We start from the raw sequence: 26152 nt of genomic DNA, 5'->3' as shown, positions 1-26152 counted from the left end.
TTTTGGTTTGTGTAGCCCTTTATTAGCAACTAAAATAGAAGATATCTGTCGTACATCACGGGTAGTAACTGACTATACTGGAGTTTTATTATATTCTAATACAGGATCATTTATAAATGCGTTGTTTTCCTTTTTTTCCTTTTATTAAAAAGCTTCCACTCCTTTTTCCCCCATTTACAACTTGCAAAACTATTCTGAAAGCTGAGTACATGTGCACAGGTCTGCAAAGAGTGCAAATTTAGGATATGGTAAATGCTTTACATGTTGCATTTGTAAGGACTGTCTGCCACCCATACCTTCACAGCTATTATCTTTCCTAAAAAAAGAAAAATCACAGAATGTTTTGATACCACTCTTCCTTCCATTGTCCTAAACAAGAAAGCATTTTTAAATGAGTTGAAACTAAGGAAGGACTACACCTACTAGAAAAGAAGAAAGTTCTATTAGTTTGAGGTTTCAGTATACCCAAAGACCAGGGACTGTATCTTTGTAAGGGCTAGGCTGGGACCCCGTATACAGAGTGTGTGCAGGTGCCATCCCTGAGCATTCAGCAGTTCAGTGAACCATAAGTGCTCCAGCTGCGTAACTCACTGAGCTGTCTTGCCAGTTTCGACACTGGCTTGACTGAGCATAATTCAAAAATGAAAAGCTCATATTCATTCCATTCTTCTGGAGCTCATTGATAGCCTGGAGAGAGGGGGGAAAAAAAAAAGAGGATCAGTTCTCAGTTCCTTCCCCAGCCCCTTGAGGGCTCTTGCCCCCCAGCGTACTACATACATCCATGCAGCTCTATAAAGCAATACCAAGCAACCTTTCAAAATAGATCTTTGGAAACCACTTAGAGTTCTATGAGGAATTTATACAGAAACACAGACAACAAAAGATTTGTCAGCACTTTTTAGACAGTATTTTTTCCATTAAAGAAAAGACGCACCAGAAATATGTTGTGTGACAACTGGCAAAAGCAAACTAACAGAGTTGAGCTCAGACTCACTGCAAAACTCACCATTATTTGAGGCTAAGAGTTGGATATTTATGCAGTTAGGCCATAATACTGAATTTGATACTTGCATCTCCCACATCAATATTGCAGCATCATATAAACTTCTACAGACCACACATTAAAAGACTCTTCTAGATGTTCTCCACAGACTACGTTTCCAGGGAATTAGGTTTTCCCTTGTAAGAAGGTTAGCATGCCTCATATTTTAGATTTAAATTGTATTAAAAATGCAGTGAGATTCACTAAAGCGTTATGATAAATCCGCGGCACTCCATCAGTAAAGCAGCTGTGACCCAATTTAAACAAATAAGTTAAGGCAGGTTTATGCCTGCTCTGCATCAAAGCAAAAAAAAAAAGTATAAAATAGCAGTTAAGCTGAACTCTAATTGCCATAAATTTACGAGTTAACGGTGCACTGCACTCATTCTTACAGAAGTGCCCTCGTATCATATTTGCGAAAACAATGTTGTCACACATCACAAGGCATTCACAATGGCTAGCTAATAGCAAGACTGAAAAAGAATATACACATAAAGTGCATTTGTAAGCACTGATTCAGAAGAATAAGTACGTACTTCTTCACAGCGATGGATTTTATTTTTGAAGTGCCAAGAGAAAGTGAATGACTATTCTACTGACATTCAAAAGGATCATGGTACCTCACCTCCCTCAGGCAATCGAAAACCTCAGCCTTTGTAAGAATATTTGTCTGAGTAAGACAAGGAAATTACAGACCAAATTGAGAACACTTGGGAAAAGGAATTAATTCAGGACTTGCCATTTTAGAGCTACGGAATACTTCAGCAATATTACATTTAAAACAAATGCAAGCACGTTGCTAAACGTTACGTTTGTAATGGATCAGAAATTACTTACATTTAATAATACGCCAATAGGATGTCTTCCACATATTGTATTATGGTATTTCTTCAAGTAATTGCTAAAAGATACAGGATCTAGCTGCTCTATAATGTTCATACCCTGAAAAAGAATTGATAGAAATGATTATTTCACACATTCATAAGCAGGTGTCTGTGTAATCACCTACTTATGAACACAGAGCGCACGAGAAATAAAAATCCTCTACTTTCTAGCAAGGGAATCTCAGCATGTGAGGGTCTAGCTTGCAGTCTTCTTGTTGCCAGCCCTTAAGTTACAAAGGCAGGAACTCTTCCAAATCTGTCAACAACCCAAAGATCTGCGATATTATCCTTACAGGTATCAATGAAGTTCACGTTAAAAGTGCTCCTCTCACATTCTCCCACCTCCAAGGATCCCTGCTGTCATAAGATGTTGTACTGCAATAAGCGGAGACAGTTACTAAAAGAGCAAAGCAGGAAGAAGTTTCTCCTCCATCTCTTCTGTCTGTTAACAGTCTTCCAGACAGAGCACTTTCCGGGGACTTCCGGATGCCAAAAAGCTCTAGACAAATTATGCACGTGCAAATCAAGCACACGGCAGGACTGATGTTTCCTAGACATATCAAGCACACAAACAAGGCAGTTGATCTGGGCACAGGAGTGCCATCCGCTCACAGCGTAAAAATCAGATCCAGAATACGTCTAAAGCACTGGCAAGGTGGCACACCACAGAACCGTAAGAGCCAGGAGACCATGCTTCCATACTCCACAAGGCCATCATATCAATACATTCCTTTCCATCCACAATGAGATCCATGATAACATGGGGTCTACTATGAAAGCTAACACTTGCAAGGAAAACAAGATCTCCCAGGTATGCAAATATCTGTATTCTCAAAGGCAAAAGGAATCTTGCAACTACACATACAGCCTACTCTTTTCCTATCCCCAAACAACGAATCATACATGATGAAAGTAGCCCAAAGCAGGTCTAACAACACCGATGTCTGGGTTTCATCACGGTTTTGTTATTTTGGCTATATCAGAGTCCATCCTCTGCTGCTTTTCCTCCCTCTGAAGATGATTAATTCTGTTCACCAGACAAATGAGCCCCAGACACTTACTAATCAGTAAGACACATAGCTGTGTTTCTTAATTGTAGCCGATGAAGCAGGAAGGTTTTCCTCAGAGACCAGAAGAAACACATACACTTTGCATGGGAACAATGGGAATTTCATATTAGAAAGCTACATTAAAAAAGGAGAACAGAGATCATTTCTCCAAAGGCTTCTTCTATTTCTGGGGTTGTCCCAACCACTTCCCCCGATTTTGTGAAGCATAAGTGATAAAAGCAGAAATCACGATGCAGAAAGCAGCCTGTCTGAAGCTTCCACGCCAGGAGTGAAACCTCTTCAATTCTCTGTAAGGGCGTTGGCTGATCTGGCAGATATACTAATTTTTCAGATTGAATCACAGCCCAGAGGTTCCCAGAGCTGGAGGCTCCCAGGAGCATCAGGGGAGGATTAGAAAACAGCAACCATAACCATCACCTTTGTATAATTTTAATTAAAAGCAGACATAAGATGACTTCATAAAAAGATTACAGAAAAATAAAACCAAACTATACTGACTAACTGCTGGCAGGAGCCCAGTTCTTCTAGTGTCACAGAGAGGGCGTTCAGACCCCTGGCTGGTAATCACAGCTGTTACTCACACTGTAGATCTACAGAACTTAAACGAGTGCCAAAAACAAAGGCAGCTCCTCTCTAAGTAGCAGTGATTACAGATACCATTGCATTACTAAGAAGAAACGCGTACTCAAATCCTGCATTTACTGCTGAATTGTATATGTCAATATACTAAAGACAGCAGAACCACATATTGAACAGCTCAAAAGAACACATTTCACCCATTAATAAACCATTTCATGACTTCAAAAGAATGGCTGCTCACCTAAGATGCTCACTTTATAGCCATAAATCACTAGAACATACTGTGCACGGCCACTTGAGCATTTGTCTCAAGTGAATGAATAAGGATTTATAAGAATGCCTCCTAAGCTTATTTCCACGCACAAATCAGCTCTGCGAGCATTTAGAGCTACTCAGTTCATCCCAGCAAATATTAGCAGAGCTCCATACGTTATAGAGCTGATACAATCCATTGGAGATTGGCAGTAACAACGATTCTATCAGCATTTAGCAGCACTGAATGTTCCAAACTTTCAAATTTAAGAACTGTGGCAGAACAAGCTTGGTTCTTCATCTAAAATGGTTTCGAGAAACAAAAGAAATACTTCAATCAGGTGGTGTTTTGTCTGTTTTAGAAAGAAGTATGAAGATAGTCAGAAACTTTTAGCATTCGGAATAACTGTTCTAAATCTTGCTCAGCTGAATTAAAATATATGACAAAATGTAAACTATCACACAGTTTTACGGTTTATCACGTAGATATTACAGCATATACCAGTTAACCAGACATGATAAATGGCATCTACAATAACCTAGCACAGTATATATAATGTAATTAAACACACAAACTATATAAAATGATCCCAATAGAACAAAACATCTACCAGCTTAGAAAACAAAGAAACAACCCCAAAAAACCACATCCAACCTGTATGCTTATTTTATACTATAAACTCCCACAACATCATTCTCTCCAAATTGGAAACATATGGATTTGATGGGTGGACTGTTCAATGAACAAAGAACTGGATGCAGGATTGAGTCCAGAGAGTGGTGGTCAATGGCTCAGTGTCTCTCTGGAGATCAGTGATGAGTGGTGTCCCCCAGGGGCCAGTGCCAGGGACCGATACTCTTTAATATTAATGATATTGACAGTGGGGTCAAGTGCACCCTCAGCAAGTTTGCTGATGACACCAAGCTGTGTGGTACAGTCAACACACCAGAGGAATGGGATGCCATCCAGAGGAACCTAGACAGGCTTGAGCAGTGGGACCAGGTGAACCTCACAAGGTTCAACAAATCCAAATGCAGGATCTTGCACCTTGGTCCAAGAAACATCCACTACCTATACAAGCTGGGGGAATCAAAGGATTGAGCACTGCCCTGCCGAAAAAGACCTGAGGATACTAGTGGATGGGAAGCTGGACATGAGGCAGCAGTGTGCCCTTGCAGCCGAGAAGGCTAACAATATCCCAGGCTGAATCAAAAGAATTGTAGCCAGCAGGTCGAGGGTGGTGATCCTGCCCCTCTATTCTGTGCTGGTGAGACCTCACCTGCTGCATACAGATGCAGAGTCCTCAGTACAGGAGAAACACATATGTTGGATTGCATCCAGAGAAGGGCCACAGAAATGATCCAAGAGATGGAACACCTCTCCTATGAGCACAGCCTGAAAGAACTGGGGCTGTTCAACCTGGAGAAGAGAAGGCTCTGAGGTGACCTAATAGCGGCCTTTCAATATCTAAAGGGGAGCTACAGAAAAGAAGGGGACAGACTCTTTAGCAGGGTCTGTTGTGACAAAACAAGGTGAAATGGTTTCAAGCTCCAAGAAGGTAGATTTAAGTTAGATATAAGGAAGAAGTCTTTTACAATGAGGGTGGTGATGCACAGGAACAGGTTGCCCAGAGGTATGGCAGATGCCCTATCCTTGGAGAATTTCAATGCAAGGCCAGACCAGGACCTGGCCAACCTGATCTAGCTGTGGTTGTCCCAGTCCATTGCAGGAGAGTTGGACTAAAATGGCCTTTAAAGGTCCCTTCCAACTCTAAGGATTCTAAGACTTTTTGACAAGTTCAAGTTTCCCAACAGTAAACTCAGTGGCTTCTTCATATTTAAATACACACACAAATACACACACAACTACCATTACCACACTTAGAGAAGCAGAAACAAACTTGGTCTCAGCACTAGTCAGTCCAGCTCTCCTTGTACATCGGAGTCACTCAGACTAGGAGATAAACAAGCCACAGGGAAATTAATAGCTGGGCACAGCAGAGACTGAAGAGGTGGGCAGTCAGGCAGAAAATCATAGTCTTGCATTACACCTACGCTAAAAAGTCTTCTCAGGTTGGAGCTCTCTGGAAGGTACTAACACACTGGAGTGGTCGGCAAAAACCACCTCAAAAGCCAACCATGCTGCGCACTGCTTCTCCACAAAAACAGCTGGCTGTTCCTGCACAGCTCCCCTGTCAGTATTCAGGGTGACAGAATCCTGTTGACTCAAGAGAGGTATAAGGTTTCACAAATAGATACAAAATGAGCAATCTGGCAGAGAAGTACATAGTTGGAGTACATAGTCTGAATTTTCTGGTCAGCCACAATTGAAGAATAAATACTCTTCAATGATGCCTTGCAGAATACTCCTCTGCGCTTATTTAAGAAGCTGGCAGGTATCAGGTTATGATATACAAACACCACATTGTATATCAGCTGCTTAATGACAACTCTCCATGTGAGGCTTCTTCCCTAAGGTACCCCTGCTAAGGAGGAGGGTGTAGTACCCCTTCCAGTGATCACACTGCAAGGCAACAGAATGGGCATATTAAGAGTTGCTGTGGAGAAACTGACATTTGCCCAGCAATATTTACAACTTTGTATCTTTTATGCTCGAGCCTCAAGTCTTTCTTTAACAGAATTACAGTAAATGAAATTTCTCAGAGCGACGTGGGAAGAGGCTGGGAAAGCTCTAATGCTCAGAATGTTTAGGGTTGTTTATACATTAGCTAGGAAAAAAATAATAATAATAATAAAAAAATCACACACGCGTGCCTAAGGTGAAGTCCTACTAAGATCACAGTCCTTCCATAAGGGTATTTCTAAAGAAAAGTCCTTTCATCTCAACACAGAACACCTTCCTGCTTACAAAGTACTCAGTCTGCTGCTCTGCTGGCAGATGCTTTTAGCTAGCAATAATTTCATTGGATCAGCAATCGCAGAGGGTGACAGCGCTGCCGGTTTTAGAACAGTTTTGTCTCTAACTTCATGCTATTTCCTCTGTGGAGAGGCCCAGAAGTTATAACAGTAGTCTCTTCAGCATGCCAAATGACATTAAAAATTCAACACTTGAGATAAAACAAACAAACAACAACAACAGAGGTAACTGAGTGGGGTATATAAAATTGAATAGACTCATTCAAAAGCTGGAAGAATATGACAGGCAAATCTATGTGGCATTGTCCTTAACGTCCTATTGCTAGAAAGAAATTTCCTAAAATAGCTAAAAACATCACTCTGTATCAAGTCTGAACATGGAGTCTGATTATGGAATTATGTGCTATGATAGTGATAGGACTAGAGGGAATGGCTTCAAGCTGCTCCAGGGAAGGTTCAGGCTGGACGTTAGGAAATACTACTTCTCTGAAAGGGTGGTCAGGCACTGGAATGGGCTGCCCAGAGAGGTGGTGGAGTCACCGACCCTGGTGGTGTTCAAAGAGCATTTGGATGTTGTGTTGAGGGACATGGTTTAGCAAGAACCATTGGTGAAGGGCGAATGGTTGGACTGGATGATCCTGTGGGTCTTTTCCAACCTTGGTGATTCTATGATTCTATGAACAGACAACAAAGTATACTGCCACAAAGCAAGGTTAGTTTTCCAGTTAAAATTAAGACAGAGACAGTACTTTTAAAGTCGCTACACTGTGTACAGTAGACATCAATTTCACCACTGCTACAAAAACATCATTTCTCTTTGGCTGAATAACTACAGAAAGAAACAGCCCAAAGCAGCATATTCATCAAAAGTAATTAAATGCCAAAGTCCAGCCTTCTTTGCAGAAATAATCAAGAGGAAACTATGTTTGCTAACACACTTGAAACTGCTTTCCTACAAAAATATGCAGAGCTTCAAGTTCTGGGACTCTACACAAACGTCTCAACTGACAGTAGGAATTAGTAAAAATGGCATTGAGTGAAGGCAAATTTACTACTTCTATTCCAGCAACGATTGGTGAAAGCGAAAGACATGAATAAGGATACACAAAGGAAAAAACTCCAGAGCTCTCTCCAACATATTTCTTATTTCACTCATTTCAGACAAGAGGAAAAAAGATAATAAATAAACGCTCCCTAAATAACAATAGCTGTCTCTTCCAACAGATTCACAAAGTCACAGGAATGATCCAGTATTTTTAGTTGAATTTTAAAACTGTGTTTCCAGGAGAATTATTTCTATTCTGTGAGTTAAATACTGTTTTGAAGGTAAGCTTTTTTTTTTTTTTCCTATTTAAAAGGAAATACTCGGCTCCCATGATTGCAAAGAAAATGGAACAAAATTGGCATTATGATCTCTTGTGTATTTCACATACCTTCCAACCATTTGCCAAACCTAGAGCATAGTATGATCTAGCATTTTTCCCCCATCAACTGCTACCGAGTAGAAGAGAGGTAAGACTGCTCCCCCAAGAAACAGGGACTTCTGTTTTCCTGAAGAGCACAATCCCCTACAGCCTTTCCTCTTCATAATGGATGATGCTGAAACCATTAATACAATCATGAAGATCACAAAGCTGATTCACTATGCAGGTTTCATAGCTATCAAGTTTGAACTACCACAACATTTAATAATTTTTACTGTTTTTCATTGAAGGTACGTGGACAGGAATTCACTGGGGGAATTCTAAGTAGGTAAGCATGCATGTATTCTCATAAATTATGCTTATTAGATTACACCCACAGTGTACCGTGCACACTCAGTAAAACAGAAGATATTAGTAAAAAAAAAAAAACACAGCTAAGTTCTTTCCCTGGTAAGCAAAGGAAAAGTATACATTCAATAAAATAGCCAATCTGTAACACTTTGTTAGAGAAGTTTCCGACGTGTTCAAAGTAATGTAAAGTACAGGAGAAACTTGTTAGTTAGTTCCACCAAATCTGAAAACTTACCATTTTATCTAGGTGCTCAATGGATCTATAAATTTCTCCTTGGGATTCATCATAGTAACTGTAACGGAACCTCTGACCTTGAAACAAAAATCACGTATAAAATAAAAAAGGGAAAATTTGTAGCTAAAACACTCCCTAGTACTTAAAAATTAATTGAAACTGTAACATCTGTAAGTAGTACTCTTCATTTGCTTCACACCTTTTAGCTCCACTGAGAAAATTTTAGGGCTACCACAGAAGCAGCCCAGAAGCCAAGTAAAAGATCTAAAGAGAAGGGCAGCTGTACTTAAAAAGAAAAACCTGATCTGTAGAACTGACACTGCAGTATCACTTATTAATTGCCCGTTAATGCCTTAGACTCCATTTCTGTAAGTTTACATGTAAAGTAACATTTAATTTCACTATTCCTCTTCAGACAAAGGTCAACCCTGGAGCCAAGCTACTACTGCTCACACAATAATACCCACTGTAAATGAAGGTTACAAGAAAAAGTTCATGATAATTCAATTAAACAGTTCTAGATGGCTCATTGGCCACAGCTGAACACAGGTCACTCTCCTACAGCTCCACCTATTTCACAGTTCAAAGACGAGTAAAACATGAACTTTGTTACATAAGGTGACCAAAGATGACCATGAATAAAAGGGAAGAAGGTCTGTTGTGTAACATAAAACATCTTTGTGAAGCAGTCCCCCTTTCCAGCTATTGTTATAGTAAAGGGAAAACAAAGCATGAAAGCAGAATGACAGATGTCAAGGCTTCTGGAATCTATCTAGTTCTGTCAACATGAACTGGGATAACTCTGCTGAGTTGCCATAAATACTCCATTTGCTATCTTACCCAGCAATAAAATATACAAAACTTATTTCCAAAGGGATGTTGTCATGTCCAGTGAATAGTTACTTTTGCAATATCCTTTGAGATTTTTAAGAGTAAAAGAAAAAAAGAGCAAGAAACTTCAGACATTTCAATGCAAGTTAAAAGACGTTTATAAACCCATATTCCTGCACCACTTCTTTGCTACACTGAAAAATATATTATCATTCTGTTTTTGTCTATTGCTCCAACTTTTTTTTTTTTTGCTTTACAAACATATTTAAGTCTCAAATATACATTTACCAAAAGTTAAAATGTCAAAATGTGTTCAATGAAATACATTTTAAAAAAGTAAATACAAAAACATTAATCACACTGCTGTCATGAAGAGATGTGAAACTTACCCCAGTGGCAAAAGTCAGAAGAAACCACAAAGAGGTTACTAGGATCTGCTAGGTATTTACTGAAGAGTTTTCCAAATTCCTGCTCTTTTGCCTCACTCAGTGCTCCGACCAACACAGGAATAATAGTAAACTCATCCTTATGGCTTATAAGCAAAAGAAAAAAGGCTGTAATTGAACTGACATCTTAAAGTGTTTTAGGACTTGCTAACAATTTGCAGAATGTTTTAAAAGGATGTTTTCGAGCTATAGTTCACTTGATAAGATCATACTCCTAAGCTGTTTTAAAACCTGAAACCACTTCAGTTTCAGAATACAAACCCCTCCCCAAAACAGCATTTTTGCTGCAAAATGGAAACACCAGGCAAACGAAAAGACACAGTGAAACCAATAAATAAAATCTCTGTGTACAAGTACTGCCCAAACGTAGACTATCTTTCCAAGCAAATAATACTCTGACCCCTCCCTCCCCAAGGTTTTCATTGAGGGATGGGGGACTACGGTAGGAAAATCCCTACAAAGGGTATTATATCTTCCTTCTGTACCTTAAACGTCTCAACTGCATTTTAACGCACATCACGTACATTCCTGTACAAGAAGTAATTAGCCCCAGTACCTTTCCATGGCTTTAGCAGTATAAGGCAAATGCATTTCAATACTGTGTTCATCTTCATCTGTCTGTAAAGACATACGCTCAAACATTCCGGTCTTCCACAGTTCTCCATAAACTGAAACGAATCAAAAATTATTTATATCATTCTTCCCCCCCACACACACAAACAATAAAGCAAAATATAGTGCACCATTATCAGAAATAAGCCTAATAAATCATATTACTCGTCTCCAAGAGCTGTCAACATAAACCACTTTATTTCTACATAAATGTAAGATTAAAATTACACTCAAGTCATAAACTACTTAATTTACAGAATAAACATGTGTTAAATCAGTCACCTTGTAGGCACAGAGATTTTCAGTTAAGCTACCAGATCAAATAATAAAACTTCATAGCACAGTAGAGCATAAGAAAATATACATGCAGCTGCCTAGTCTTTCAACTCTTATTTTCCCACACTATAGCATCATTAAAAAAAAAAAAGTTGACCAGCTGAGTCATTGCTGGATGTATCACTACTTAATATAGTTTACTATTAACTGAATTATGAGGTCTAGAGACAGCAAAATCTGATTAAGTAATCCACACCTATAAGTTATCTTACATTCTCTTAAGCGAACTCGGTGGTAGGCAAACAGAGTGATCTTTGCATTCGAAAACTCTGCTTGGTGGGCAGTCTGATGTAGGGCCCTGCCTCATTCTCCACGACATAAATGCATTCTGCAAAACCTGAAATATTTGGCACCTAAGGAAGTTTTTGCAGGCACCATGCAGGAAGCCTGAACTAGCTTCGTTCATCAATGATAATGAGATAGCAGCATAAATTTGGCTAATTAGCACTTCTGAAAGAGATACTGTATAGTTTAGATATACTTTGAAACATATACAACTCAGAATACCACAGCCATCTTCACTGCATCTTTAAACTTAATCTCAAAGACTTCATGGACTAACACTAAATCCTGTAGGTACTGCAACACCTTAAAGTCACATGCAATACAGCATCCAAATAAAGGTAGTTTTTTGTTCCTTTATTAGAAATACACTCAAACCAACTAATGCACTGTGCTTTTTGCAGATAGAATACTTCAGAGAACACTGGAGCAGGTGTATGGAGGGGCTATTAATTTAACGTAACACTTGTTAATTTTGTGATTGCTTTTCAAGATTTGTCAAGAGGCACAAGCTCATATTGATAAAGATTATTTAAATAAAGACTGAGAATTCTTCACATGTAGGAGCAAAAGACAAAGATCTTAATACATTAGTGCCTGCAACCACCAGGACCTTCAATGAGTTGTTTTGGAGTAAAAAATTTTCACATTGTATGCCACAGAAAAGCAATGATGTGCCCAACACCACAAGTGTCCTCAGCACTGCACTGCCACAGCTCATTCTAAAGCCCCAGCAGTCAACAGCAAGTAAGCTTCATTGCACACTTACTCTTTTGGTCAATTCGGAGATCGTACAGAGGTGTTCTATAAATGTCCACGCTGGAAAGTGCACATCGGGAGAGGGGCACATGATGGGAAGGCCCAAGAATGAAAATTTTTCGGCTACAACAATCAACAAAAAAAAAAGCCCAGAATTTAGACAACAGCAATGGTACAGAGAGTTGGTTTAGAGTGACACATTTAATAAAAACGCTGACATACGAAGTGATACTTTCAGCGGTTACCTGGTAGTTAACAGCAGAGTTTTATTCTATTATGCATCAGACCACGGATCAATCCCTGACCCGGCCTCACTCAGTAACTCAGAAACAATCATAAGATCGGTGCAATAATGCTTCATGTAGTTTTAAACCTCTTGAACAGATTATATACCAACACTAATCAACTAGCAATTGACTGGAGTCATCTGAAGGCAGAATTATACATTATAGCCCTTTGGTCCAAGGAGTGAATTGAAAATCTAACTCAACCTCTAGTTATACATGGTCAACAATTACAGGTACACACTCTCAAACGAGGATTATAGATTTATCACCTACTCGGAGCTGTTGAATAGTTTACTTGACTAGCCTTTACTTCAAGTTTTACCAAATTCCACTTTAAGCTATTCTCAAATGGTGCATTTGTCCAGCTGTTGCATTTCAAACAGGGATTTGGATCTACACACTCACAGCTTCAGCTGATACTGCCATCTTTCACCCACCATCATGATATTATTTCATGAAGTCATCAGTTCCTGGCTCTTGCTTAGCTGTTAGGAGCTCTCCTGCCACAGAACTTGAAAAAAATCTACAGGAAATTCAGCTCTTCAGCATCAGGATCACATGATATTTCTACACTGAACCAAAGTGGTGGAGACATGAAAATATTTTTATTTCTTCTTTCTTGCATGCGAAATAAAAGCAATTCCCAAACACTCTAGCTGCTTACAGAGCTCATATAAACAAAAAATCCAAATGTGCAATACTTCAGTTGAAAGATTAATTACACTCTAGTGAATTCTAGACATCCCATTCAATAAAACAGCAAGCGATCCAGAAAGTTCAATTCACTCACTGTGTCACTGAACCTGGGGAATGCAACTTGATTTAGTTTTCGAGAAACCAGTTCTCTGGCACACTAAGTTATCTTCTCTTTGTTTACAGTAGTTTAGAGTGTATGCTAACATTGCCTTTGGGAGTATGACATTTATCTCATAAGCAGCTGATAGAGCCAGTTTTTAGGCTGGCATTGCAAGATGCATACAGTGAGTAAATACTGGAAATGTTTTCAAATTCTCATTGAAGAAATGTTGCAGTCAAAAGAGGCAAGAATTATATTTCTTTCTAGAATGAAATCTCTTCATATGTTTAGATGGAGACACAGACTACAGTGCAGACAACAAACAGTTGTTTGTTGGTGGCCTTCTTTTTTTAAATGTTGGGGTTTTATTTTTGAGCCTGCACCATTAGTAACACAAGTCCACTTAAAACTATTACAAGTAACTTTCACTGACTTTAAATATTATATACATGCAATGGTTATTTTTTCTCCACAGCAGAAGAGAACCCTGGTAGCATTTAGCCCATAATCCTGCACTGAAAAACCAATGCAGAATTGTGATCAAATACTTCAGTATACTTAAAAGCAAACAAAATCTCCCACGAAAAATAAAATAGAAACAAAGATACGCTGTGACCGCTAAGATACAAAATAGCTCAGGCTCTTAGAAAAGCAATGGAACATCGAGCAGTAAAGCAAATCTTATATTACTATTTGTTAAAAGAACACCTTTAACATCTCCCTACATGAAATGTAGCTACCAATAAATCTCCAAATCTTTGAAAATATTGCTTTACATGTTCTTCCTCAACAATATCTCCTTTTTTTTTTCCCTAAGATTCAAACAATTTGAGTGCTGTGAGGCTTAAAAAGTAGAACATGAATGTAGAAAAGACAAACAAAAAACCAAACACAAAACCCCAAAATTTAAAGAGAACAAAAAGTATTGCGTAGACCTCATCTCAAGATTCCTAAAAAAGGAGTTTAATACTTACGTAATATTAGGATCTACTTGCTTGTAAGCATGGGCTGCACAAGATCCACAATAGGTATATCCTGCATGGCTGTAAATCAAGTTAAACTGTATTAACTATGTTTAACATTTTTGTACAGTCCATATAACATTTACATTGCTACTAAATATTAGCATTTTAATCCCCTAAAAACTAGAAATAGCAAGAATAATCCCCAAACCATCTCATGGAACAGCTGAACAGCACTATTCCAATACTGAATGCATGCATGATGTATTTGTAGAAGAGCTAGCAGTAAACATTAAGTAGGCCTCCTTAATCAAAGAACCTTTCATTATTTATAGAAGATACAGTAAGCCCACTGTACAACTGCATACTATCAGGAGCTCATAGTAATGCAGAGAGTGCAGCCATTAGATCTGGAAACAACACAATGTTGGAGGAAGCTTTCCTAACCAGATACATGTAACCTAACACAGGACAGTAGAAGAGCCTGGCAAGAGCAGACTATGTGTTACAACAGCAAGGAGAATAAAAATATTCAGTCAATGATGAACACCACCTCAGCAACAGAATAAATGGGCATAAGGAAGGGAGTGGAATGCAGCATGATGCATATACACAGATGATATCTGGAGCAAGTTATCCTCAAAATTATCCCTGGATTTTACTTCAAAAGGGTACACTACTGCAGACTAAGTGGATAAAAGGGAGACAGAGTGAATCAGCAAGGTTAACAGAGCCTTCAAAAGGTTCCCTCTGATGCAAGTTTTTCTGTCCCTTGCAAAAATTTTATTAGCCATATTCCACTTTACAGGTGCCAAAACAAAGGCATAGATGAATGCAGGAATTCAGCAACGACACAGAAGCATCTCCAGCAGTTCTGGAAAAAGAACCCAGGTTATCTAAGCTGCAGCTGGAAAGCCTTTCTCCAATATTCCCATGAGAAAAGAGCACGGCAGACATGGGACAACTTCTTCCATGGATTCAGTACTATTATGAAATACTTCTAACATTACGTTAACACTGTGTTACAACAGGAAATACAGGAAGTTAATTAAGGTGCATTTTCAAGTATTTCCTTCCTACTCACAACAAATTGGAATAATCAGCATACCTTTCTTATATATATGCCTTTCCTATTGTCAATAAATGTAGTTCTACCTAAATGACTTAGATGGTTTCTTAGATGGTAGACCACAACAACAACAAAAAATACACACACACACACACACACACACAAAAACACCCAACAAAAGCACACTATTTCGGATTGCAGGAAAATGTTTCAATACAGTTTTTAGATTTGCAATGTTGTTTTCTCTTTGTTGACTTCAAAAATAAATACACGCATAGCCGTTCAATGCTATAACTGCATTGAAAGAGTCATCACCTTAGGCTACTACTCTACCTCTTATCTTAGTGGATCACAGGGGAAAGATTATTTCTTCAATCCATCTGCCAAAGGAAACTGATCATGTACCAAGATGATCGTGGATCATCTTCCACTTCATTTTCTAAATATTATTTAGAAAGCACATGGCATTCCTTTCAGCTACAGTCAAGACTTCCCCAGTTTTCAAAAATCACTCAGAATAAGTATGCGTTTAGCAAAGCAAATACTATATACACCAAAAATAGACTTCAAACTTACGGTGCAATAATGGCTCTAGCAGGTCTCTTTGTGGACTGTACTTGAGAAAGCCAGCCTTCTAGTTGTGCATTCAGCTGGGGTCCTATGAAGACATAAGGAAATACTGAAGTCATAAAAAAATACATCTGGAACACCTTCATAATCAACATTTAAAGTCAAACATTTAAAGTAATCTTAAACTTCAAGGCCTGTGTCTCAGTTCAGAAAAAGGAAGTGTAAAAACCAACATGCCTGTAATGTTCAAGTTTGCACTAGAGAAGTTTCAAACTCCCAGTCCTTGAAGTTCATTTATCCTACATCCACATGTTGTCTGGATAGATGCACATCGTTAGAAAGCATGGCTACTGATCTCAAAAGGGAGCTCGGTAGATTATTTATTCTTCCAGTAATCACATCCACAGAATTCAGAAGTAATAAGACAACATATGCCAAGAAAAAACAATACAGAAAGATGGTGTACCCTACATACCGAGATGATGATGGGCAATGGTAATATGACAGAATACAAAGCACAACATAAAGCATGTTATAAGCTGGAAAAGCTGTAAAGAAGACAGCTGAAAACAATGCTAATACTAATTCCATAACAGCTTCCAATCATATACTTATACTACAAGTACATATACTTCTTGACATTAACCTAACTACATATTCCACAGATCAGACCTCATGCTGACGGCTCTCTCAAGAGCTGCCTACAGCTACACAAAATGTTGCCAATATGTCAGCTTTTGCAGAAGGGGGCGGTAGGGGGGAAGGACTTCCTTTGTGGTTGTAAAAACTCCCATTTTTTTTTTACATGTAGAAGCTGAACACTTACTGCAACACCCTTCCCTCAATCTACAATCACCTCCAGGGCCTCAGATGTAGCCTACGCCTTTAACATGCCACAAGTGGCATGCTGTAATGCAGTAACTTTATAAAGCAATGAATCTGTCCAAAATACCCACATATCAATTTTGTTCTACTGCTTCTATTGTACACTTTTAAAATTAAAACACTTTTTTTTTTTTAGTTCTCCCAAAACATGTACAAGAACTCTCTAAAAAAAAGCTCTTCAAGAAAGAACTCCTTGAAACATCTACTAACCAGAGACTTAACCAGTCCATCAATCAACCCCATCTTTGCCCTTCTCTCCAAAAAGGGCTCAGTGGCAGCGCTACAGCAGAAGTGCCAGGAGCTTTCAGGCAGCCTCAGATAGACCTGGGCTCACCCCCAGCCACGCAATGTGTTTGGCCTTCTTCCGCTCCTTCTCCAGCAGCTATTTTTGATTAAGAAGGCGGTTAAGACGATTTATCTTTCATTAAGACGAATCAGGTAACTCACTGAACAGTTTAAAGACAAGGTGCAGGATTTCTGGTGATTTCCCAAAATTTCATATGATTGCTCAAAAGAGGACCAAAAACAAAATTTCTGCTCTTACAGTGCAGTAGAAGTAAGTTGTCCAGTTTGCTTATCTGCTGGTACTGACTTCTCTTTCTACAGGCAATAAAATCACTAACAAGTCTGTGTAACCCAAGGGATGGAACTTCTACCAGTGTTTACTCAAGGACTGAGTAACAGATTTGCTTTTAGACTTTTTTTTTCCCTCCTTTAATACAACTACATGGTGACTTTTGAGGTCATTAACTCAAACCTAATTCAAGTTTCCCCATCAACTAATACATCTTCTTGAAATTAGCTTGCATTAGAACATGTAAGCAATCAAATCCTTTTCCAAAGGAAGTACACAAAGGAAAATGGAAAGAAAAAAAAACCCCACACGTATCCATCCAACCTTTTAGTAAAATCAAACCTGAATAAACCACAGTACCCCCAAGAGAACTCGCATTACTGATGGGATTACCTGCAGCTCCCTGTTCTTACAAATATTTTAAGGGGGATATTGTAGCACAGTAATTTCCTTGTTACCAAGTTACCTAGGGACAGAAAGCTACTGTTAGCATCAACTTAACATGTTCAGAGAGGTTTTTCTTCCAGTTTATCAAAAATGACAGCGCTTGAGGCTAAAGTCAAAATATTTGAATTGAATATATACAATATAAATAAACCCACATTATCACAGTAGGTATGCTCTGCCATATGGGATGATATAATACAAGATGAATAGCACCGTAAGTTTTGTTCATATGTGAGTGTAAGTTAAAATAGAAAAAAGCTTTTGCAAACAGTCCCCAGATAAGTGAAACAGTCGGCTCCTCAGCTGACAGTGCTGCCTGTGTAACCTTGTGCTGCAGTGCTGGGAGAGAAGAGAGGTTCATCGCCTCTTTAGGGGCAGGTGGAAAGCCCAGCCTGGGAAAGCTGGCAGATAGAGCAACTGCTTTTTTAAGGGCTCAGAAAGCCTGCTGGATGCTACTTCTATGAACAGTCAGCATGCTTTAACATTAATACTGTAAGATGAGACCTGCCCTTGGCTGAAGAAAGATTAAGCAAAAAACATGGGCTTCACTGAAACAAGCAATGTTATGACAGGGTTTCAATCCTACGAAATAAGGTATAAATATAAGCACGCAACTAAAGAATGTTGACATTATCTATGGATATTCCACATCCTGTTTTGGCAGAAATTTTGCCAAACTAAGAATAATTGCGAGTACAGACCAAGCCTCCAGCAGACAGATGTACAGAGACAGCTACAGACACAATCAGTTCAAGCTTCCTGCCCAGAAGCTGAACTTATTTTTACAATCAACATCATCCAATGCAGCAAGCAAGAAGGAATCTTTCCATGTTAAATAGTGTTACCCCATGAATCAGGCACCCGGCACTCACACACCTTGGTTCATCACCCCCATCTATACTTGTCACAGTGCAGGCTTCATAAGTTGCACCAAAGCAACACTAATACCAACATAATTCCACATACCAACCTGACACTGTTGGATGAGACTGAAGTGCTCATATGCCACAGGTCAGCACAATATATTGGAAACTTGCTTTGGACACAGCAGCTGCCATTACCAGTGTAAAACCTCTCTTTTCAGGCTGGAGATCTGAAGTCTCATTTACAGTGGGTGTCGCTTTTATTGGCAGAGCATGAGGTTCAATCAAAATTCCGAGCAGCACGGGGGACACCTGTCTCATCTCTCAGTTGCATATATATGTGTATATATATAGCACCTGCAGCAGTACAAGTCGTGGTGGAACACAGTGACAGTAACACTGTTTATAACATGTTCCGTGCTTTGTTTTCAGAACATGGCTAATTACTGGATATTTACTATGTGGAAATGCAGACCCTGTCCCCAGCTTTTACACTTCTACTTTCAGCTTTTGTCCATCTAGCCATGTGCTGTTCCACAGGAACCAAACCTCTTCTTCACTGCACCTTACTCCTTAGATCTTTTCATTATCTTTACCCATAGATGAGAAAGCCTACAGAGCTTAGAAGCACTTCTAATAAATTCTATAGCAGATGTACTTGTTAAGTCTCTAGTCTTGTGCCAGGTTAGAAGAACCAAGGTCAGTAACAGTGAAACCTTGGGGGCAACCACAAATCAGTTTCGTGATAAACTGGGGGAACTCCTATCCCCACAGCTCTGACAGGGAATCTCAACCAAATCCAACTGCCAGGCAGACTTCAGTTCGAAATGTGACAGAGGACTAACTAGTTTCTCAGTTACAAATACAGAAATATAGCAGTCGTTTTGAAGAATACAGGTTCCACTAAAAAAAAAAGTCTTTATTTCAAACAGCAAAGGCCAAATTCTTGAATAAAGAACAGGCTTTCTACTGACAAAGACTGGAATTTGTCAGGAATAGGAAATGGTTTTCAAAGGCTTGTGTTGATGAGCAATTCCCTGCTGCTGTGATAGAGACTTTTCCAGTACTGAATACTGATGAAACACCAAAATCAGCCTAAGAGCAAGGCAGAAATTTACTTATGCAAATTACAGGACCGCAAAAGAAAACATCAAGATATAAATGAAGATTATACTTATGATACATAAATTTCTACTTTACACACTGCAAGATGAACATAAAACAGCAGGTAATGCTTGAATGAGGGAAAATAAAACTGAGGCCATAACACTGAAATCTGCTTTGGTGGCAGTTCCCACTGGCACGTTCCAGCTTTCCTGTATTCTACCAGTTCTGATGTGCTTCACTGAAAGCTATTGGGAAATAAATAATCAAACACTGTCTGCATCCATTAAGAACATCAGCCAACACGCACCCACTTAACTTTATGAAATCCTTCCCAACTAGGCCATTCAGAGAGCAAACAAATGACCTTCTGTTTCGTAGCTCCAAGAAAGTGATTTAGACTCTAATGCGAAACACTCAGGTGCTAAATGCAATCAGAATTTGTGAAAGTATCCACAGGGTGATACTTGCAGGACTGTTTTAGGAGTACACCAAACATAAAGCCCTTTTTCAATTTTATTTGTACCACAGAAGTTGAAGCTTTACTTTCTTTACTTGGAGTATCTTCATTTCAACTGTGTTTAAATAATCCAGCCAGAAACAATAGCCAGGAAAGCGTATTTAAAATCACTTCAGTATACTTTTGCACTGCACACTGTAGAATAGTAAAGTCTGCATGTTAATGTTGCGCCCTGTGATTAATTTGTAAGAGAACCAGCAACAATGCATCCGCTTTCCCCATAAAATTTCTAAGACAGACAGAAGATCAAACGGAGAGAAACATTACATGCAGTATCTAACCTTGCAAAGCAAATAATGAATTTTTGAGATAGCACAATTAGTTGTTCACAGATTTCAAAGGTAAGAACAGTTGTGCTTGGCTATATCTGAAATGCTCCAGCTAATGTCACAACAGTAGGACTTTGTGACCAGTAATTAATTATCTTGCAGACATTAGTGAAAAGAGATGTGTACAGCAGCATCAGGTCTCTATTTCCTCTCATTTTACTGTCCCTCATGTTTTATTTTTCTTTTTCACCCAAATCCACTGCCCTTATCCAAGACCACATACAAACAACATGGTGATGTTTATATGCATTACTTCTGCATTATGTTTATGAATACGCCTTGGTGAGTTACTCCAAATAATGAGAGCACACCAGGCCTCCTGCCATACCGGCGTCACAGACTTCCAAAAAACTTGGATGAAACAGCAACCAGCTCCCTCAGCCCCCTCCCACACCTGCATTCACAGCCTAACAGCTCACAAAGCCACTTGCATTCTTCACTTCTGGCCCCTTATGCCACCACAGACATTCAGGCTCAGCACTGTACTGAGCAGCAGCTCTGTGCTGAGTGAAGGCAGGATGCCATGGCTCCAAAAGTCAGTGGGAGGCAGCCCAGTAGCCACGTTTGTCTTCAACATGCAGGCAGCGGGCCTGGCAAAGTCATGACATTCATTCAAGAAGACAACGGCTGAGTAGAAATGGCTGTAATTGATGTACAAGCTTTTTTTTTCTGATATTGATAAGAAATGAACACAAGACAACCATAAGGTTCTACCCCCCCCACTCAAATATCTGTATGAAGACAGACCATTTACTTGGCTCATCACACAAAGTAGCTCAGAAGTGCAGTGGCCTTTCAAGTCAATGCAGTGATTATTATGCCAACTTACATTTGCATCAATAAGCATACGGAAATAAAGGTCAAAGGGTTTGGTACAGGCTACCAGTAGCCACACTTCTGACTACAGAATTAGTCACAGAGAACAGAAATAAAGCGTACCTAACACGATGACAAACCCGTTTTACAGGACAAGTTTCAACTCACGCAGTATTGTCATTCACACGGTCAATTTGATTTTGCTCATGTGATTTGGAACAACTCACTCAAGTCCTTTGTGTTTTGATTGTGTCAGCATGCCACTGAGTGGAGAAAGGTTGAGACGAGAAGACTTATCATACACTCTATTAAGGAGTGCTGTAGTATTCGTTCAGCACTTCCAGGAGCCAGGCAAGGCAGGCTGGCTGCCAGCAAATGAAGTGTGTTAAGTACCCTGTGTGACATCTCACCTGTAACGGCATGCTACACATAAAATAAGGAGAAAAGATAAGTGGATACATAAGGAATAATATTTATTCTCATTTCAGACACGCATGGATCAATGCCCCCACAGAATTGGCCAGGGTGGGTAGGGCCCTGTGCAACCTGATCTACTACTTGATCTAGAGGTTGACAATGCTGCCTGTGACATGGGGGATGGGACCTGACAATCTTTGAGGTCCTTTCCAACCTAAGCCATTCTATGATTCTATCTAGGAACGCATCTGTCCCGCATTTCAAGCCATGGAAAATTATGCCATTTTTGTTTCATGTTGTCCCTAATCTTCTCCTTTCCCCTGCTGGTCAAAATCAATCTCTCAAGAGATCTGAATGCGAGGCGATTGAATTAACCCAGCAGGATTTTCTTCCAAAAATAAATCAGCGTACTATTTTTCACCACAGAATGATGATACTTCAGAAATATATACGTATCTGTTAGAGCAGTGCAACAGGTTCATTGTTTTGTCTACATTAGTATGCATGTATCTCTCTTTTGCGAGCAGTTTCAGCAGCCACCATACATCAGGTTGCTAGGCCAGAGAAGCAACGGCATGTCACATACTATTTGAGACTTTCAATTAAAAAACAACCCAAACCAGACATACAGATCCAGGTCTGGAAGTGGGGGGGAGGGGGAAGGTTACTTAGACCAGCAGCCCACTATCAGCAATGGTCACAACAGTACATTTTTGAAGCTTACCTGCAGAGCTTCCCTTTTTCAGTGCTGCAGCTAGGTTGAAGGAGGAACATTGTTCCTAACTGTCTGACCAAACACACCTCATTAGACAAATGCTCCACAAGCCCATATCTAAAAGTCCATTAACATACTACATAGACTGATGTGGTATGAACACAAACTTCCCCACGCCAAGAATTCTAGACGACATGCACAGTTCTATCATAATTATCATCATCCAGAACTCAACTGCAGAAATTTATGAAGCAAGTTGCTCTTTAGGTTTTCTTTTACAATAGCACGGTATGGATGAAGAACACTTTGGAAGTTAAACACTACCACCACCATGAAGCACCCCCCAGCTTCATCGATGAGTAGAAGTCGCAGTGCTTTCTGCCTGAGACATCACCCTCCCTCTCTTAACAACAAAGTTGTTTACTTACAGCTACGTATGACACATTAATGTGTAGGCATGCCTAGATGTGCATAATCATGCATCCAGTCTCAACAGCTCTGAAAAGTTTATTAACATCACACAATTAGGTGATGTATTCTCACTAGAATGTAGCACATGTTTATATTTTCCAAGGCAGAACACCCAAGCAGTACATATTCCATAGCTGGAGAAAACAAAGGGGAACGAGGGTTTATTTTCAGCTGAAGCAATTGCTGCCCTACAAAAACGACTGGTCTCTAATGAGAATGAACAGTATTTCTTGTAAACCCTTTTAAGGGCATCCTTTCAAGGATATCCTTTGGCCACAATGCTGTTTTCCAGTTCAAATCTGTTCCTCATCCTCTTCTCCCCCAGCTTCCAGGGTTCTCTGCTCAGCTAACTTAATCCTTTCCTTCCCAGATCAGACATCTACAGTCAGGTCTTACAAATTTTTGAACACGTCCTTCAAGAACCACGTTTCTTATTGCCCTTTTGGACAGATGGAGAATGCTAATAGTTGTCTTAACTATGGAGCGGGATGAGCGGGTTCCCAAAGCACCTGCTTGCTCTGCACAAGGGAGCTCAGCTCTATACAGACAGAACAGTTCTCAGGAAATGGGAAGCTTAAATGCTAACCAGTTGAATATAACCCATCGAATCGCTTCTGGGCCTGGATGGTAAGCACAACGGGTGTAGGTAGGAGGACCTGACGAGACAATCCCTGCGGAATCACAGGAATGCAAAGAACTATCACAATCCTAATTCTATGGTGAACACATACCCTCTTGGTCCTCATCTGTTTCCTCTTCACTTTTCATAGACACTCCTAAATGGTATTCAAAAATAAGTCCCCAGGCAGCAAACCACACGTAGCTCCTATCCTGCTGCCTCACATACCCTACATAAACGACACATGACAGCTCCACAGAAAGGAACATTAATAAAGTTCTTCCATTTAAAAAAATCCCCTCAGAAGGTAAAAACACCACCCCGAACTTGCAGTCTGTGCAACATTAACCACCAATCCCAAAGGCACACGCTAGCAGTTACAATTTAACTTGTCAGAAGCACCATCAGCACAACTAGTTAGAACACGATTCCCTTTAATATCTTTGTTTGGTTGTTTTCCTGCAGGGAGGTGCCTGGGCAGCCACCCCATCCCACTCCTCCCCTGCCATTAATAGCCACAGGCAGCCTGAGAGCTCCTGGATGTCCCACTGCAGACAAGTCCTACTGGCCAAACTGGTCACACAGACCTACGGAGATGCAGTCTCACAGAACTACCTGCTGAATTAGCATAGGGGGAAAAAAAAAAAGCCAAACAGTACCTCCGCCTCACAAATTAATTATGAGGCAACAGTAGATTTTGTTTTATTTGCAACCTGGTACGAAGCCAGTATCAAAATCAAAGCTACAAAATGTAGCTAAAGGTCCTTCAGCAATTCCACGCTGCAAAGCAGTTTTCTGCCATATTAATAAATGAAACGACAAGAAGCACAAACAGATGTGATGGTGTTGCCACCCAGTCTTAACATTCTGATGCCCTCACACACGTTTAAAAATACCTTTGACACAGCCTTGCTCGCTTGCTATAGAGCAACCACCTTTCTCTCCAAAGAGCTGGAAAACTAAACGCAAGCTGTCTGCTCCAGACGCAGGTCTGAGGCCAGTCTTGCAATGGACACAGCCATTATGCCTCCAATATGAGGCTCAGGAGGAATACAATCACTCCCTATTGTTGTCTGGAAGCACACAGCCACAGCCGACAGCCCCGCTCCTTATCTCACAGCCTGCATCTTCCGGTATCACCTCCCCCGTGTATTTCTTTACTTCCTTTCCATTTTTTTTTTATTTTTTTTTTAGCCTCATACCTTATTCATTACTTTGTGAAGGAGAGAGGAAACCGCCTCGTTACAGCCAGGTGAAGTCCTTTGTAAATGTCAGTTCAAGATTCTGAATACAAAGAGGGCTTTGACTGCCCCCCTCCCCTATCTCTGCACCCCACATGTTCTCACAAGAACCTCTCGCTCGCCCACACTTCTGCAACGGTCTTTATCCCCGAGGCCAGCAGCGGGCTGTCTGCTGCGTATCACTTCAGTAACGGCTGTGGAAATACAAGTGGGAGTCCCACACAGCTCCAAAAGCCGGCAGAGGGTATGGCCATGCACACGTGCATAGAAACAGAGCCGCTCCTGAGGGGGTTCTGTCTTCTGCCGGGAGGGTGGGGAGCTCCCCCTCCAACGCACCACCTCCCTTCTGCTCTTTTTGCACAAATATCACTTTAAAAAAAAAAAAGGGACGGACCCCACTCTGTACAACCGTCGGCACAGAAGGAGCTTCGGAGGAGCAGCCACGAGTTGGGCCTCAGGAAGAGAACGAAGCCTCCTCCGAGCCCCCAGCCCAGCACCGACCCCTGCAGCACAACGCTCCGCGCCCCCTAAGCCCCAAGGAAGAACCCTGGGGCGCTCGGCCCCCGAACCGGCCCCGGGCACGGCGCCGGGAGGGGCACACGGCGACGCGGTGACACGGCCGTGGGGGCCGCCGACACACCGCGAGCCCCGGTCCCCGCAAGGCCGCGGCCCCCCGCCCGCCACGTGCCGGCCGCGCCGTCGGGGCGGGGCTCGCCGCGCTCCGCGGCCCCGGCGCAAAGTGCTGATTCAGCCCCCGCCCCCGCCCCGGGCCGCGGCGCCGCTACCTGAGGCAGTGTACCAGCTGCCGGCGTGGCTGGCCTCCCGGCAGAGCACCCGGTTGGACATCTTGGTGCCGGAGCCGCCTATGGTGTTCGGGGGAGCCGGTGGGGGACGGGCCCGGCCGCGGCGGCGGCGCTGCTCCCCCTCCTCCCCCGGCGCGGCCCGGGCCCGGCGGGCGGAGGCGGCGCTGCCGGCGGCGCCTCCGGGCGGGCGGACGGGCGGCGAACGGGAGGGGGGCGCCCGGGGGCGGCGGGCGGGGCGACGCGGGCCGGGGCCGCGGGGCCGCGCTCGGCCGCAGGCGCTCGCCCCGCGGGGGGCGCCGGGGGGGGAGGCGGGGACGAAGCTCGAAGCCGCCGCCGCCAACTCCGCGCCGGCGGGTGGGGGACGCGGAGAGAAGGGGGACGCGGCCGCGACTGGGTTTGGCCCGGCTCGGCTGCCGTGGTCTAAGGGCCGCGCGGGCGCCGCTCCCCCATTGGGCACGAAAGCAAAAGCCTCGCCGCCATTGGGCGCCCGGCCCGGCCGCGCCCGCCCCCCGCTTTGACAAGCCCGGAATGGAGCGGCGGCGGCGGCGGCGCCGCCGGGGGGAGGGCGGAAAGGGGCGGGGCCCGGAGCGAGAGCCCCCCGCGGATTGGCCGATCCCGTTGCCGTGGTTGCCGCTTCTGCCCGCGCTGATTGGCGGGGCCGTGTCTCCGTGGTGGAAGGGAAGA

General features: G+C 41.6%; 1 protein-coding gene across 2 annotated transcripts; it reads right to left on the bottom strand.

Moving 5' to 3' along the window:
* MEMO1 (mediator of cell motility 1) lies at positions 1-25860 on the bottom strand. 2 transcript variants are annotated; one of them, NM_001195423.2, is made up of 9 exons: positions 25451-25860; positions 15671-15752; positions 14038-14106; positions 11991-12103; positions 10548-10659; positions 9935-10077; positions 8715-8791; positions 1880-1984; positions 1-687 (listed from the first exon to the last, which is right to left on the bottom strand). In NM_001195423.2, exons 1-9 carry the CDS (start codon positions 25509-25511, stop codon positions 556-558), a joined length of 894 nt encoding a protein of 297 aa, NP_001182352.1. In that variant the 5' UTR covers positions 25512-25860; the 3' UTR covers positions 1-555. The 2 variants fall into 2 exon arrangements, with proteins under 2 accessions (NP_001182352.1, XP_015139218.2); XM_015283732.4 differs by lacking the exon at positions 25451-25860 and adding an exon at positions 23537-24556.
* Between the last annotated feature and the right edge of the window lie 292 nt (positions 25861-26152).

Source organism: Gallus gallus, chromosome 3, assembly GCF_016699485.2.
Source record: "Gallus gallus isolate bGalGal1 chromosome 3, bGalGal1.mat.broiler.GRCg7b, whole genome shotgun sequence".
NCBI lineage: Eukaryota > Metazoa > Chordata > Aves > Galliformes > Phasianidae > Gallus > Gallus gallus.
This window is presented reverse-complemented; position numbering and strand designations above follow the sequence as displayed.

What these genes read in the sequence shown, in the direction of transcription:
- MEMO1 (XM_015283732.4), bottom strand. Translation starts at nt 23,693, where the DNA reads ATGTTCCTTTCTGTGGAGCTGTCATGTGTCGTTTATGTAGGGTATGTG. An exon ending in CAAGTAGATCCTAATATTAC is followed by an intron (nt 12,104 to 14,037) that starts GTAAGTATTAAA and finishes TGATTGTTGTAG; the next exon opens with CCGAAAAATTTTCATTCTTG. An exon ending in TTGAGCACCTAGATAAAATG is followed by an intron (nt 1,985 to 8,714) that starts GTAAGTTTTCAG and finishes ATTCTTTTTCAG; the next exon opens with GGTATGAACATTATAGAGCA.